This window comes from Arvicola amphibius, chromosome 12 (assembly GCF_903992535.2).
Source record: "Arvicola amphibius chromosome 12, mArvAmp1.2, whole genome shotgun sequence".
Lineage (NCBI taxonomy): Eukaryota > Metazoa > Chordata > Mammalia > Rodentia > Cricetidae > Arvicola > Arvicola amphibius.
This window is the reverse complement of record NC_052058.2, coordinates 64669030-64684203: the sequence shown is the minus strand read 5'-3', so window position 1 is coordinate 64684203 and position 15174 is coordinate 64669030. Positions and strand designations below refer to the sequence as shown.

Genomic DNA, 15174 nt, shown 5'->3' with positions numbered 1-15174 from the left:
CGTTTTTCCACTGAATAAAAATTTATTAAATTGAATTACATTTTTTACTTGTAATGATTTTCTTCCAATAATTTAGGATACAAAGTACCATAATATGTATCACTTTAAAAATGCATAAATCACACCCTCATTTCTTAAAAGGAAAATGCTAAAAACAGATTAATTTCTTGACATTCATGATATGCTAATACCAAAATCTCCTGATGCACATGTTATATAATGACAAAAGCAGTAGAATGATATCACAAAACAGAATATTCAGTATACCACCTCAAATATATATCTGAATTATGATGCTACATGTATTAATTACTCCCTTATCCCATTTATTGACTTTTACCTTAAAACATCTAGCTGCAGGCTAGGGGTACAGCTCAATGGGAGAGTGTATGCCTGGTATGTATCAAGGACTAAGTTTGTTTGAGGCATGGCAGTGGTAACAAACAAACAAATAAATAAAACCTACCTGTTACCTGTAAAAAAGAACGGACAGCTTTCTAAGCACCACTCACAACTGGTTCTAAAACAATTTCAACAGTGAGGCTACAACAGCCTTAAAGCAAAACCCATAGAGTCCTGGCAGGTCCAAACTAATTCCACTTTGTAGCATGTGTGACTAAACCTCAGTCCTAATTTGTCCAACTCAGCTTCTCAACCAACACCTTTATTAGGGGCCTTCTAGAGCACCTTCCTGACAGTAATATATCACTTCTTACAGCTGATTAACCCGCAACTCACTTGTGAAGCTAAAATTACAAAGATGTGAGATTTATGCTTAATTAAAAAGAAAATGCAACAAGAACTAAAAATGAGCAAAACAAATTGTCCACAGAGAAGAATGGTCTAACATGGATGTCCACTCAGACAATGTAAGTTCACTGACCAAAGCTTCTGGTGTATCACAGCAAATCAACACTCTGGTCAACGTTAAAGCCCAGTGCCACTGGCATTAGTTTTTGCCATCAATGAGCATTAACTTAACCCAAATCTGACACCAAAGACAAATCCTACAGAATTTTAACAGTATTAAAAACAGAAGGAGAAAGTAAGCATATAAACTAGAAAACAAATAAATTTCCAAGCTGCCTTACTAATAGACAGGCTCTGCTGTCATAAACAGCTGATGCAGAAAGGTGACTGGAAGACTGTCTATACTGTCAATGACAGCATGCAGAGTAGGGGAATTGATAAATGTCTTGAACTGAACTATACCCAAATTTGCAACCAGGAATTTACAGTGACCCATGACCTATCCTCTTTCAGTTATTAGGACAGGCAGATAATTTAAAAGTAATAAAAAGCTTAGGCCGGGCGGTGGTGGCGCACGCCTTTAATCCCAGCACTCGGGAGGCAGAGGCAGGTGGATCTCTGTGAGTTCGAGGCCAGCCTGGTCTACAAGAGCTAGATCCAGGCCAGGCTCTAAAAAAAGTTGCAGAGAAACCCTGTCTCGAAAAACCAAAAAAAAAAAAAAGAAAAGAAAAGAAAAGAAAAAAAGAAAAAAAGAAAAAAAAAGCTTAGGCAATCATAAACTTAGGCATGGTGACACACACCTTTAACCTTAGCATTTAGGAGGTGGAGGCAGAAGGATCAAGAATTCAAGGCTTGGCCCAGGCTACCTATTGAATTTAAAGGTAACCCAGGCTACAGGTGATCCTGTCTCAAAAATCTGAAAAAAAGAAACAAATCCCAAATTAAGGCCGCCTTATCTGTAATAAGAATGGACTCATATAAACCTGTCTTCAAGCTAGCTTCTAGAAGGTAAAATGTGCTGGCAATATTAATAAGCTGACTGTAGAAGGCACACATCTGCAATTCTAGCATTTAGGAGGCTGAGGCAGGACAATCCTATCTTCAACTCCAGACCCTGTCTTAGAATTCCCTTCCAGCTCAGAAAAGTCTTATTTGGCCTACATATAGATTGGGTTTGGATAACAAAATAAAACAAAACAAATCTAAACTATTTCTTACTATTAAGATATACGATGAAGTTTATCTGTACGTTTTAAGTTCTGCCTGCACACAATAGAAGGCCATCAATGGCTTCTCTGAAGAGATGTTTCAAAATTTCAGATTTTAGAGAACTCCAAAATTAGATAAAACCTTAAAATTTCGCAATAAAAAAATAAACACTAGGAAAGGCTGCATCTCCAATATAGCTTGAGGTGAAATTCCACTCATGTTCACTTAACTGAGTAGTGATATGAGAAATGGAAAAAGAAATTATTCCACTTACAAAGCTAGAACCACCCATGAGAAAACAAAAGTCCGGCTAAAAACAAGCTCCTTTCCAAGGTTATCTGTGAGGTTAACTGTTAGCAAACCATGCTCCTAAAGAAAGTGGCAGGAAAGATGAATGAACAAGCCACCCCGGCAGAGTCCAAAAATATTGAGGTAATACATAACACTAATAAAGTTATAGTGGAGTTATCTGTAGCCAGGCAACCTGTCCTTCCTTTTGCTGGTTCCTTTATCCAACACATATGAATAATTCTTACTGTTCTGTATTAAAAGAACTGACACAAATTGTATCAGGAACATATGATTAAACGCTAGTTGTTATTAAAAACCACAAGCACATGAATGATATTAATTCAACTTAATCCTCAACTGATTTATGTCACAAGTCTTTGAAAATAACTAACTCTCAAAATAGAATAAAAGAACATCAGTGGAACTTTAAATGCATTTCTGGTGTGGGAGGTCCTTCTGTCTATGTGTTGCTTTTATTGGTTAATGAATAAAGAACTGCTTTGAGCCTATGGCAGGGAAGAACAGAACTAGGTGGGAAAGCTAGGCTATATGCTGGGAGGAAGAAGGGCAGAGTCAGGGAGACAGACAAGGGGAACTTTACCTGGTAAGCTACAGCCATGTGTCGATACACAGATTAAGAAAAATGGGTTAAGTTAATACATAAGAGTTAGCCAATAAGAAGCTAGAGCTAATGGGCCATGCACTGTTTTAGTTAACATGGTTTCCGTGTGATTATTTTGGGTCTAAGCTCGCCAGGCAGCTGGGAACGAACAAGCACCCTTCCTTCAACACATTTCAAAAGAGTGAGGGCAAGGAGGATGCAAGGAACTGGAAGAGGAGACTGCAGAGTTAGCTAAGGAAAGACCACAGCTGGGTGCCATCTCATCAGAGTTCACTCTCAGAACCCAAAAGAAAATGCCTGAGTGTGTTCTTACTGCTGCTTAGAATATAATATGTAATCAAAATAACAGAGCTGGTAAGGTGGTCAGCGGCTGAGCAAGTACAGCTGAGGCACCAGAAAAAAACGGTGTGTGTTTGTGCACACGCATGCCTGGAAGAGCTGTAAACATGTCACATGATCACAGTACTGTATCATAACAGAGACTAAAACGAAGTTTCCAGAGCAACTGAAAGGGCCAGAAAGGCATCCTTGGATTAGCACAATCAGCAAGTATCTATTCAATTATTTACATGCTAAAAACCCCCAAACCAAATCAAACCAACCTGCCAAACAACACCAAAGAAACCCAAAGACAAGGGCTTACACATTTGGGTTGAAAGGGAATGTATTACAGAAATAAAAGGTGGTGTTTTGGAGAACATAGACTGGAGGGGAATGGAATACTGCACTGCAAAAGGTCATAAGAGCATTCTTTTCTCTTAAAAAAATATCTTCATGTGAAAAGAAGTCATTTCAATTGAAATTTAAAGGAGAGCATGGAAAGAGCTGTCTCTTTAAGACTGAGGGCACTATGGACACATCAAGACAGTTTACTTCATGTCTGCAGAAGGCCTGGAGAGTTGACAAAACTGTCTCTGCTCTGTAGCCCCTTCCAGGGCCACGACTCACTTCCTCTCTGCTCACAGCATGCCTCTCTCAGAACACACTCCGATTTGGTTGTGCTACTGCATTTCCCATTACATGAATTAAGTAGAAATGAGGTTCAAAAAATACACATGAAGAAGTAGTTACCATGTTTCATTAAATTATTTTTAAGCAATGTTCTCTTCTTCCCTCTGTAAGGAAGTGAAACTTACAAGCCAAATTCAAGCCCTCAAGACTGCTCTCCAGTGACGAGGGCAAATGAGCACTGCTAATGCTTTTCAGATTTAAAGCAATAACTCAACATAAAACAAAATCTTCCTTGACATTTGCCAAACTATTCCTCTCTGGACAAAGTGCATCCTTGTTTTAAGAGTTTTTGACTATACTGTCCAAGCTGACCACTTCTGCCTTGAATGTAAACAAACAAAAGGGACCATTTCAAGAGAAGACGGGTTAGAGTGCCAAGAAAGCATTTTCTACTTCCTGAAATTCAATCTACACTGAATTACTGATACTTTTGGCAATATGGAAGAATCGCACTGACATATAAATCTCTAACACCCCTTTAGAAAAATCTTCACAATGAATGGTTGGTTTTGATTACCAATTTTTAATGGTTTGTAGGCTTAAAATGAATTACTAGTGTGTGTGCATGGTGTGGATGTTTGTGGATGTGTGTGTGTCATACATGACTGTAGAAGTCAGGGTGTGGTTCTCTTTTCCACCTTGACATGGGTTCCGGAGAGTGAACTGGCTGTCAGGACTATGTCTGCTGGGCTACAGACAGCCCTTGGTGATTATTTTTAGCACTGAAAACACTATCAGTTTAGAACCTCTCAGTTATGAAAGGTTACCCTTTTTCTATGCACTACAGATCCTTCGGTTGATAACATCCTTTCTCTGAGAACATCTACTGACAAAAGGGAGAAAGGAAACATTATGAAAAGTGAGTGTTAGTTTTCAAACATCTTCAGCTGAGTTCTGTCCATCAAATGCAGTGTCTTGTCATCAAATGCACACTGTCTTGTCATCAAATGCACAGTGTCTTGTCATCAAATGTACAGTGTCTTGTCATCAAATGCACACTGTCTTGTCATCAAATGCACAGTGTCTTGTCATCAAATGTACAGTGTCTTGTCATCAAATGCACACTGTCTTGTCATCAAACGTACAGTGTCTTGTCATCAAATGTAGTGTCCTGTCATCAAATGCACAGTGTCCTGTCATCAAATGCACAGTGTCCTGTCATCAAATGCACAGTGTCTTGTCATTAAATGCAGAGTGTCTTGTAAGAGCTCATGGTTTTAGAAACTGTTCTAGTTTCACACGAACAGAAAAGGATTCTAAAACCAAGGAAAGTTAAATTCTAAAAACTCAACATTAATTTCAAATGAAAATAGGAAGAAGCTAGGATTGGATGTAAATTAGCAACAAATCTTCCTTCTTCAATATATTTCAAAAATAAGTATCAGAAATGAAAAAAATGACCCATTTGTTTATAATGCTAACTAAGTAGTCAATAAGTCATCTGAGGATCACATTATATTTTCTTAAGGAAATCTAGTATAAAGGTTGGAGAGGTGGCTCAGTGGTTAAGGTGGCTCAAGTGTTTGCTGTGCAATTCTGAGGATGGAAATTTGAATGCCAGCATCTATGTGACAAGCTCGGCATCCAAAAATGTCTGTAACTCTAGACCCAAGGAATAGGACACCATTACATATATATACATATGCATATATACTCAAGCAGCATGTGCACATGTGTACACACACAAATAAACTTAAGAAGAAAAGCACAGATGCTTTAACAGATTAAGTTTACTCAAAAGGGTTGCTGCTAAACAAAATTTTCAGTTCAGGAAAAGGACAATTTTCAAGCTGGAAACTAAACCAAGTCATAATTAATTATGTGGCTACTTTAATTTGTCAAGTCTACCAAGTATTTATGCCAAATGGTCCATATCTTCTCATTCTAGAATAGATGTTCTTCCCAGAACAGAGTGAGGATGAACCACATGAGGACTACCAACACATTAAAAAAAAATGTAACTGTTGAAATATATGGTCTCAAAAGAATCATCTTAAGTTCTTTGCCAATACCCAATTCCTTATTTTTTTAGAGGCAGACTTTAATCTATAACCCAAACTAGCTTCAAACTCATGCTCCTCCTGTCTCCACCTCCCGACTGCTAAGATTATATGCATGTATCACATATCCAAGTTCCTTTTCACTTTTAACTGTTAGACACATGCATCTCATTTTCCTACATTACATGATAAACAGAGGAGGGGAAGGAGATAAAATGCAATGAGCCACAGGTTTGTATTCAATCCACAAGGGAGGAACAAAGTTCATCTTATTCCTTGTTATGCATCTAGCACCAAGCACAAGGCTAAGTAAATGCTGGTGTCAGCCAAGACACTGAAAGAAAACTGCAGGCTACAAAGCTGAATCATGTGAATATTATATACAAGTACACTATTATATTCAAATAGAAGTAAACAACACTGCTAAAAATGGGGAAAGCCAGAAAGGGACAGTGCAATCAGTTGAATAAACAATCATCTTCTAGCCAGGTATGATGGTGTTCACCTTTAATAGCAAGTAGAGGCACAGAAAGATCTCTGTGGGTTCCAGGCCAGCCAGAGACACATGTGGAACTAATTAATACTGTAAGATATTTTATATAAAGATCTAAGTACTTAACCAAATGATAAAATACAAAACTGTCATGTGCTAAGAACCTTAACTTCCACACTTAAACAAATTATAGGCAGACAGTAATACTGATAATTAAATGAAACCACTCTAGAATTCAAACCAACTGTCCATTACATAAGAGCTTGGGTCACTGTCTTCAATTAAAAAAATCACTACAAGTTTTTTTTTCAGTCATTATAAAGCATTACTGCCGGGTGGTGGTGGCGCACGCCTTTAATCCCAGCACTCAAGAGGCAGAGTCAGGTGGATCTCTGAGTTCGAGGCCAGCCTGGTCTACGAGAGCTAGTTCTAGGACAGGCTCCAAAGCTACAGAAAAACCCTGTCTCGAAAACAAACAAACAAAAAAGCATTACTAAATAGCTAAAACATATCATTTACCACGGTCCATTTCTAAGTTAATGTTACACTCTATGGAAAACCTGAGAACAAAGGGCTAATTAAACATGAAAAGCATTTGAGGTAATAAGGTAAACATTTCTTTACCTGATTTTTTTCAGCTTAGAAATCTTAGACATGCACTTAAAAATATACTCTGCATTTCATAAAAATGATTCAGGAAGAGCAACCCCCAAGGATGACGAACACACAGTGACGTAACTCACCTAGATAAGGAATGCAAGGTGTCATCTTTAAGCTACTTATATAGTCTCTGAGTCTTTTGTAGTTATCTTCTTTACTCATTACATATTCTAATTTTTCAAAGGTAGTTTTGTCTTTTCGACTTAATAACTAAAAAGCAAACAGAAAAGCCTAAGTTATTTACAAGTTCCATCTTATTTTTGCAAAGAACTGAACAGAAGCTGTATTTAGCACAAATCTGGATTTTAATTTCAAAGTTATTCTTTCCTTAATTTTATTTTGGTAGGATATAAATAAAACAAAATCAGGCACATGCATTAATGACAGAGTATTTATAAAATCATCTTTATATGCACATAAATGAACCTATTCCTACTAAGAGGTAAACTATAATACATTATCTTACTACTCTATATAATTAAGTAATTTTTTATTGTTTTTTTTCTAAGTTAAAACAACTATGTGAATACATTCATTTCAAATGCCCAAACATTTTTATTGACTGCTTCCTTAAAAACCATTCCTTCATAGTCACCAAGAAATACTCAACTGTAAGTGATTAACAACTTTTCTTGACAGATGCAGAGACAGTCTGCAGTACTGCGCTGGAGATCACTACACATGAGCAGGGATGGTGAAAGACGCGATTTAGTACTCACAACACTAACTGAGAGTTCCCGGGTTTGCTGTGCTCTGTTAGCATTCCAAAGACTGTGGTTCAAAACCTCTGAAGTCACAATTTTGTCACAACACAGCAAGACTTGACTTTATTACATGTTAAAATACTGGCTCTTGTATATCATGCAAACATTTCACTTACACAATTGCCATCTAATTCTGCTATAAGGTTAACAAGAAGTTTGTGTGTTTCCTTACAGATGACAGAGGAGTCAGTCACAGAGTGAAGCTAGTGGGAGAGCACCAGTGCTCTCAGTCTTATTATTTACACAGACGTATGCTTCTGTTTCTTAGGGCTCAAAGACTGGCTCTGATATGGGACAGTCTGACACCTAACCCACTAGTCTTTTCTGGTCTGTGGTACATTTTCTTGATTAATGACTGATGTGGGCGGACCTAGCTCTCAGTGGGTGTGGTGGGATGCGACAGGCAGTCCTCAGTTGTTAGGAAAACAAGCCGAGTAAATAAATCAGTAGCAGCATTCCTTCACAGCCTCTGCACCAGTGCCTGTTCCCAGGTTCCTGCTTTGGCCTTCTGCCCTGCCTTCCCCCAGTGATGGAGTGTGATCTGAGAACTGTAAGATGAAATAATCCTTTCCTCTCCGAGTTACTTCCGGTCATGGTGTTTTATTAAGTAACAGAAACCCTAACTAACACACCAATTTAAAATACTTTCCTTGTCCTATGTCAGGGATCCAAAGCAAAGATCTATTTTTGGGTTTTATTCAGTTTGATATAGTCACACATATACACATATATCTGCTGTTATGTTGCCCAATTATACAACAGGCAAAGGCTAATGTCTTCAAATCCCACTTTCTCCTAAGGTATATTCTGCCTTCTTAAACCTAGCATTTTCTTATAAATTTTATAGCTGATCTTTACCCCAGTAGTACTGGTGCATAAATGCTAAAATGTTATATATTTAAGGTATCTATATGCACACACACACACGTACATACATACATATATGTGTATTATACGGTCCGAAGCTAATAGAACATTTTGGATGGATATTCTTAGCAAGTTCCAAGTACATAAAATTATTACCTATAGTTACCATGCATGTACCTTATCTCAAATTTGTTCTGTAAAACTAGACTTTGTGTCTACCCACTGAACTACAAACCTCTTCCAGTTATCCCTACTTTGAAAAATGCTCACTCTATTCTCTACTTCTACAAATTCAACTTTGAATGCTACACATCAGAGTCAATATTTCTGTCTCTGGCTTAGAGTCTTCAAGTTCATCTATGTTGATGCAAATGCAGCCTATACCTTGGGGATGGTGAACAATTTCTAACACGGAAAAAACAGATAGATCATTAACCTTTGCATGTCAGTTCCTTTGAAAACAGACTTAGATAAACTGCTAGGTCATCTTGTAACTAACTCTATTTTAAATTTTCTGAAAATTTAAATTTCTATTCTATTTTCTATTATGGCTGCACCATTTTCATCCCCACCATTGGTAAGCAGAATTCCTTTTCTTGTCCACTCTCTCACCATGGTAGCCTATAGATGTGTGCACATGAGAGACTACACACAGTGACGTAACTCCCAGTCACTAGAAGGTCCCACTACTTCCTAAAAGACCTCTACTACATGCTTCTTTAGGAGACACTGAAAATCTAAAACATGTTTTAGGTTAAAGTCTGAAATGTCCCCTTCATGGGCTAATCTGTTTGAACACCTGGTCTCCAGCAAGTGGTACTACCTGGGGAGGTTGTGGAACCTTTGAGACATAGGCCTTGGCCAGACGAAGTGAGTTGCTGGGAATGAGCCGTGAAGGTTATACCTGCTTCTGGTACTGACGTGGGCTGTATAGGAGTTCTAGCTGTATACTTCTGCTCTGTATGACGGACGCTCCCCATCTGTGATTGTGAGTCAAATTCTTTCTTACGCTATTTCAAGATGAGGCGCTGTCACAGCAACAGGAAAAGGTAACTATTCTGTGTAACAACTCTTTCCCACTACCCAGTAACTCCTCACTCTCGTCTCTCCAGTCTCTGGCCACCACTATTCCACCCTTTCTATGAATATGACCACTCTAGGTGGCTCAAATAAATGGATCCCGTTTCTCCTTTTCTGTCTGTTCACTTCACACAGTGCATCTGTAAGGCTCATCTGAGGTACAACATGTTGTAGAGTGTCCTCTGTAGGCTGAATAATAATGTGTTCTATGTCTATATTACATCACACGTATCTGCCATTCATCTCTGTACTAACGCCTGGCTGTTTCTACTTTTTGGCTGCTGTGAACATTTATGCAAAAGTATGTTTATATCTCAGCTTTCAATTCTTTTGGGCATATGTCCAGAAGAGGAACAGATTGTATGGCAATTCAGTTTAATTTTTAGGGGAGTTTTCATTGTTTTTAATAACTTCTTTTTAAATAATTTAAAGTTTCCTTTATAGACAAGCAAACTAACCTAAATAATTATCCTCTTCCTCACTTCTTACAGAAAAAAATTATCCTTTTCTTATTTTATTATGGCAGTTAAGTATCCCGCATCAAACAGTAACAGTGAAAATGGCATTTTTTCTTTAATATTGGGAGAATGTTCCTAATATTTTACCTATATTATAGGATATTATAAGCTTGTGTCATTTTCCTTTTATCAATTAAGAACCCCAGACAAACAAAACCCTTAAGATTTTAATCACTAAAACGTAATCCAAATGGGCGCAAAACATCTATGATCTTACATTATCCCTCTAAGTTCAGCTGCAACAGCCTACTCTACCCAACCTTCCCATCTAATACCTCATGTGACTCAGGGTCCTTCACAGCAAACATCTTTCCTTTCTTATAAACCTGATTTAAGCCTGGGAGGGGCTTAGATATAATTCTTGTTCCTTGAGCTTCACAATCTCTCTAAGCTTATCATTCCATTTTCTTCCCCCAAGTCTTCAGCATGTCTGACATTCTAGCACTGATTCACACTGTCCAGTAGACTTTGTGTGATGATGCGGATATTTGTGTTGTTCAAACAATGCCTGCTAGTCAACATTCCCGAGCACTTGCAATGTGGTTAGTTGGTATGGCTGAGGAATTGGAGTTAGTTTTTTTAAATGATTTAAGGTTAATAGCCACCCATGGCTACTATGTTAGACAAAAGAACACCGAGTAACAGTGTTACTATGTCAGAAGTCATACTTTACTTTATGTAATTGTCATTTACAGCCTACAAGTAACCTCCTCTTATGTCTTTAAGATTTTAGAAGCTGGAAAAAGGCCCTAAGAACCACCACTTCCTGTACCATGAGTCTCACTGCTTACACTCTACATGTGTGGTAGGTAACAGTCACCAGCCTCTTTTGACTTCTCTTCCAGTTACTGCACCTCCACCATTTCCAGCCACTGTTCTGTGCCGCACACACTTTACTGGGCTCTATGGCCCCCGTCACATTTTACTTCCTTTTCACCATTTATCATTTCTCATCTTTATTTGCTGGCTTAGTTTACTGAACTTTGAATAAGACAACTCCTTCTCGTGCTGCTCTAGATCTCTCTAGTACAAACGTGACTAAAAAACCTCATTTGGCTAAATGCAACTCTCGCCAGCATACTACACTTAAACTGAACCTGAGCCTAGCAAGCATGGAACTGTTGGTTGCTTTTACTTAAAATTCATGACCCAAAATATTCTTTATAAAGCCCAGGGACCTTTCATGCCTCCTTAGACATCATCTCCTCGATGACATGTCTGTCCTTCCTTCTTCAAAGTTTCAAAGCTTTCTTTCAAAATTCTCAACTAAAGACTTTGTTTCTAAAGAAATTAAGGCAGCCAGAGGAACCTTTATAGACTCCCACCACCCAATCTACCAATTCACTGGCATTTGTACCCAGATACACCCTCTATGTGTCTATAAGACACCAACTTCTCATATCGCTAAAAAACAATGCTGCCTTATTTTCCTTTTCATATTTTTCTTCTCATGTTTGTTACTATATAATTTATTTATTACAGATTATCTTTCTCCAGTAGACTATCAGATGTGTAAGGATGGAATCTTTATCAATCACTGAAATGAAATTTTTTAAATTTATTAAGTTTACTATAGATTAGTAGAACTGTTACCAAAAAAAAAAAACCAACTTGTTTTCACAGAACTATATAGGGTAACAAAAATATTTTCAAGAAAGATGACAATCTGAAGGAAGTATATCTCACTTCTAAATCACAACAAAAATCAAAATATAATGCCTTTCCCTGGAATTTTAAAGACAGAACTCATAACTGTGTACTTATGGTCATTTCCAGCCCCTCCATGAAATTCAGACTTTAAAGAGTGAGACCATCATAATTAAAATGCACTTTTAAAGTAGGAAAATCCTTCACCTGGTATAACATAAGAATAAAGATTACAAGCTCTTCCACACTAATAATTTTCCAATATAGAAACACTACAGTTTTCATATAAACCTATCCCTTATCCACCAGGGAAAGCAAGAGCAGCATTTTCTTGATTTACTATGACAAAGTGAGAGGCCTAGGAGAGAGCTCCTTTAGGAAAGCGCTGGTGGACAACAAACCCCAGTCCTGGGGTGGGGTGCAGACAACGGAACCCCTGGAGCATCAGGGGCCCACACAGCCCAACTGGTGAGCTCCAGGCCAATGAAAGTTTCTGTCTCAAAAAAGAAGGCAGATAGCTTCTGAAGAGCGGCACTGAGGCTATCCTCTGTTTCTGAATACACACGTATTAACACACGAATGTTAGCAAACCAGCATATGTACACATAATAATACTTTAGCATTTTTTATAATCTTTTGCTAAATGTAGTAATAGACACCCACAGACATAGACACACAGGCAGACACAGACATACACACACCTACCCCTACACAGAGGCCTGTATGACAGGCTTATAACTCCAGCTACTTGATAGGATAAGGCAGGAAGACCCCAAGGTAAAGGCCATCCTGAGTGACAAGACATCGACTCAAAAAGTAAGAACAGTAAGAAGTGGTCTGGGGAAGTAGCTCAATGACACAGTGCTTGTGGAGGCCTTAGCGGAGAGAAAGAAAAGGGAAGACAGACAACCTAGAAAGATTAAGTACTCAAGATATAAACACTGGCAAATTCCAAAAATCACATCCTAATCTTGTTCAAGTAACAGGACCCAATATGATAACTGTTAGAACAGAACATGAGCAGTATCATATAATTCCATGTTTCCCATGAGATTTTTCTACATCTCTTAAGGTTTATGGCTAAAAATAATAGAAGCTGATATTAATGAAAAATTTTAAAGGTTGCAATTCAGCTCTTCAAACTTACCAAAAGTGTAAAATGTACACTGCTAAATGCAAATTATCAGAGAGTATGACAAGGGATGTCATCAGCTACCCTTAGGAGGTATTCAAAACCATTCTCTCAAGTGCAAAACCCAAGCATTGGCCTCAGTCTACCCACAAGTTACCTCCTAAGTTCAGTGCAATGCTTACGGATTCTTAAAGGTAGGTTTCGAATAACAAAGTGCAAGACATTTAAGACTCTATTACCATAATACTCATCCTACTAAGACTGACAAAAGAAACTAATAAAATCTTTACTTTGCACAGAAGTCTAATGCTTCATTGGACTACGGAGGGTTACTCACCGCCCATGTCTTAGTCAACCTGAAAATCGGTGCACTCTGTAAGCCGGAAACCACAGCCATAAGTGCATGAAGGTTATTAAGCTCATACAGTTTCTGAAAATTTAAGAAAAAAAGGGGAGAAGTATTTTTTAAAGAAAATAAATGTAGGAAAATACGGATTAACTCAATTTAGGCAGCTGGTAGAATACCAGTATTTACTAATGTCATTGTTGAAAACTGTCTGCTAGGGAACCCAGAAAATTATTTTTGGCTCACAATATATTGTCCATGTTCTACCTTGTCATTTTCACCCCAAGCTCTGGGAATAAATCCAGCTCTAAACAGGCAATATGCTTTCAGAGCTGGCGTTACGGGCTGGTGTCAAGGTTAACTGGAGTGTCCACAGGGGCCATGCCCTGGCTCTGGAGCAGCTGCATCCTTTGCAGTGCCGTCTTACTGGTTGTCTGCTGTTTGGTAAAGTCAAAAGGGTCTCCACAGGCTGGTTTCCTGCCCAGTGTTCCTGCTATCCCAGGGCCAGAGTTCAGTGCTCCCTTCCATACCCTACCTTCTCATGTCCAAGAGCCTAAATCCTTTGTTTCTAATCCATTCTGGGATGTTGCTCATACAGTATGCACACACCAAATAGTAAGGTCCATTAATTTCCCAAGAACCCACTTTGCATTTGCTAATTTCTCAGAATTTTGTCATACTTCTACCCTAAAAGTAGGATCTAAAAATAAGTCATTTTACAGTTGTCCCAAGCAATCAGATAAGCACTATGGTGGACATTTAATGAACAATCCAAAGGAAGCAAATAAAAACAAAACAGCAAACATGAAACAGGAGATAAACCTTCACAGGAGATTATATAATCCAGTCATTAAATGAGTGTACATTAAATGTTTATTTCGGGCTAAATACCACCTTAAATTTGATATATGCTAAAACATGCAGAGGACCTAAAAGGAAAGAAAATTGCATTTTGAACTTCCTCCTCCACTCCTGCCTGAGTCTTCTGCGGCTTGTGGGCATGTCCTAATATTTTTGGACTGCAAGTTTTATCACTAATGTGAGTCAATGTCCTACATCTTGTCATACATTTTGTATTTGAATTTTTCTACATGTTTATACAGAATGCTGGTGGCTGTGTTTCTCTAAAGAATACTGACTGAAACAGGTATTAAAGGGAAAGACCAATAAGCTAAACACAAGGCAGAGCGTCAGAACTGTGACTTAACAGTATGAAGAGAAACAATGGGGAATTGGTGCTCGTAATAAAATCAAAAGCTGCCAAATTTATAAGTTGGAGTGTGGACAGAAATTAAATTATTTGGTAAGAAAAATGGTAAACTGCATGAATAAAAAAATACAAATTTAAAAAAAACTACCAAAGACATCAGAAAAATAGAAATTCAGAATCTATGAGAAAAGTTTTAACTTTTTTAGTTAAAAACTAGTACTTACCTGGCTTTTCACACAGAATGTTTTTTAAAAATTCCTGTAATACTTCTGTAAAAATTCACACATGTGGAAGGCTAATCCTGCCACCTAGTGCCACAGAATGTTAGAATAGGATCGTTTCATGTGTTCAGAAAATACAGGAAGAATTCCAATTTAAATAATAAGCAGAACATCCTTATTTTATTCTACCATCTTTCAATCCACAGGTGAGATAAGATCAGTTTATTCTAAGAATCATGAAGAATGAACATGGATGTATCATGGCACTTAGCAAAGTTAACATAAATTTGGAGTTGTTACAGGTTCATCTCAGAAGCTTTCTGTGGAAAACCTGCTGCTCTTTCCAGAGTTCC

The 15174-nt window shown here is 37.8% G+C and overlaps 1 protein-coding gene across 3 annotated transcripts in view; it reads right to left on the bottom strand.

Annotated features, from left to right (window-relative positions):
• The window catches only part of Ralgps2 (Ral GEF with PH domain and SH3 binding motif 2), a 138482-nt gene that overhangs the window by 55539 nt on the left and 67769 nt on the right, over nt 1–15174 (bottom strand). For all 3 annotated transcript variants that reach the window (XM_038348648.1, XM_038348650.1, XM_038348649.1), the window contains exons 7-8: nt 13382–13474; nt 7120–7246 (exon numbers count right to left, since the gene is read on the bottom strand). In XM_038348648.1, the coding sequence (XP_038204576.1) occupies nt 7120–7246; nt 13382–13474 (220 nt within the window). The remainder of the gene's footprint in view (nt 1–7119; nt 7247–13381; nt 13475–15174) is intronic.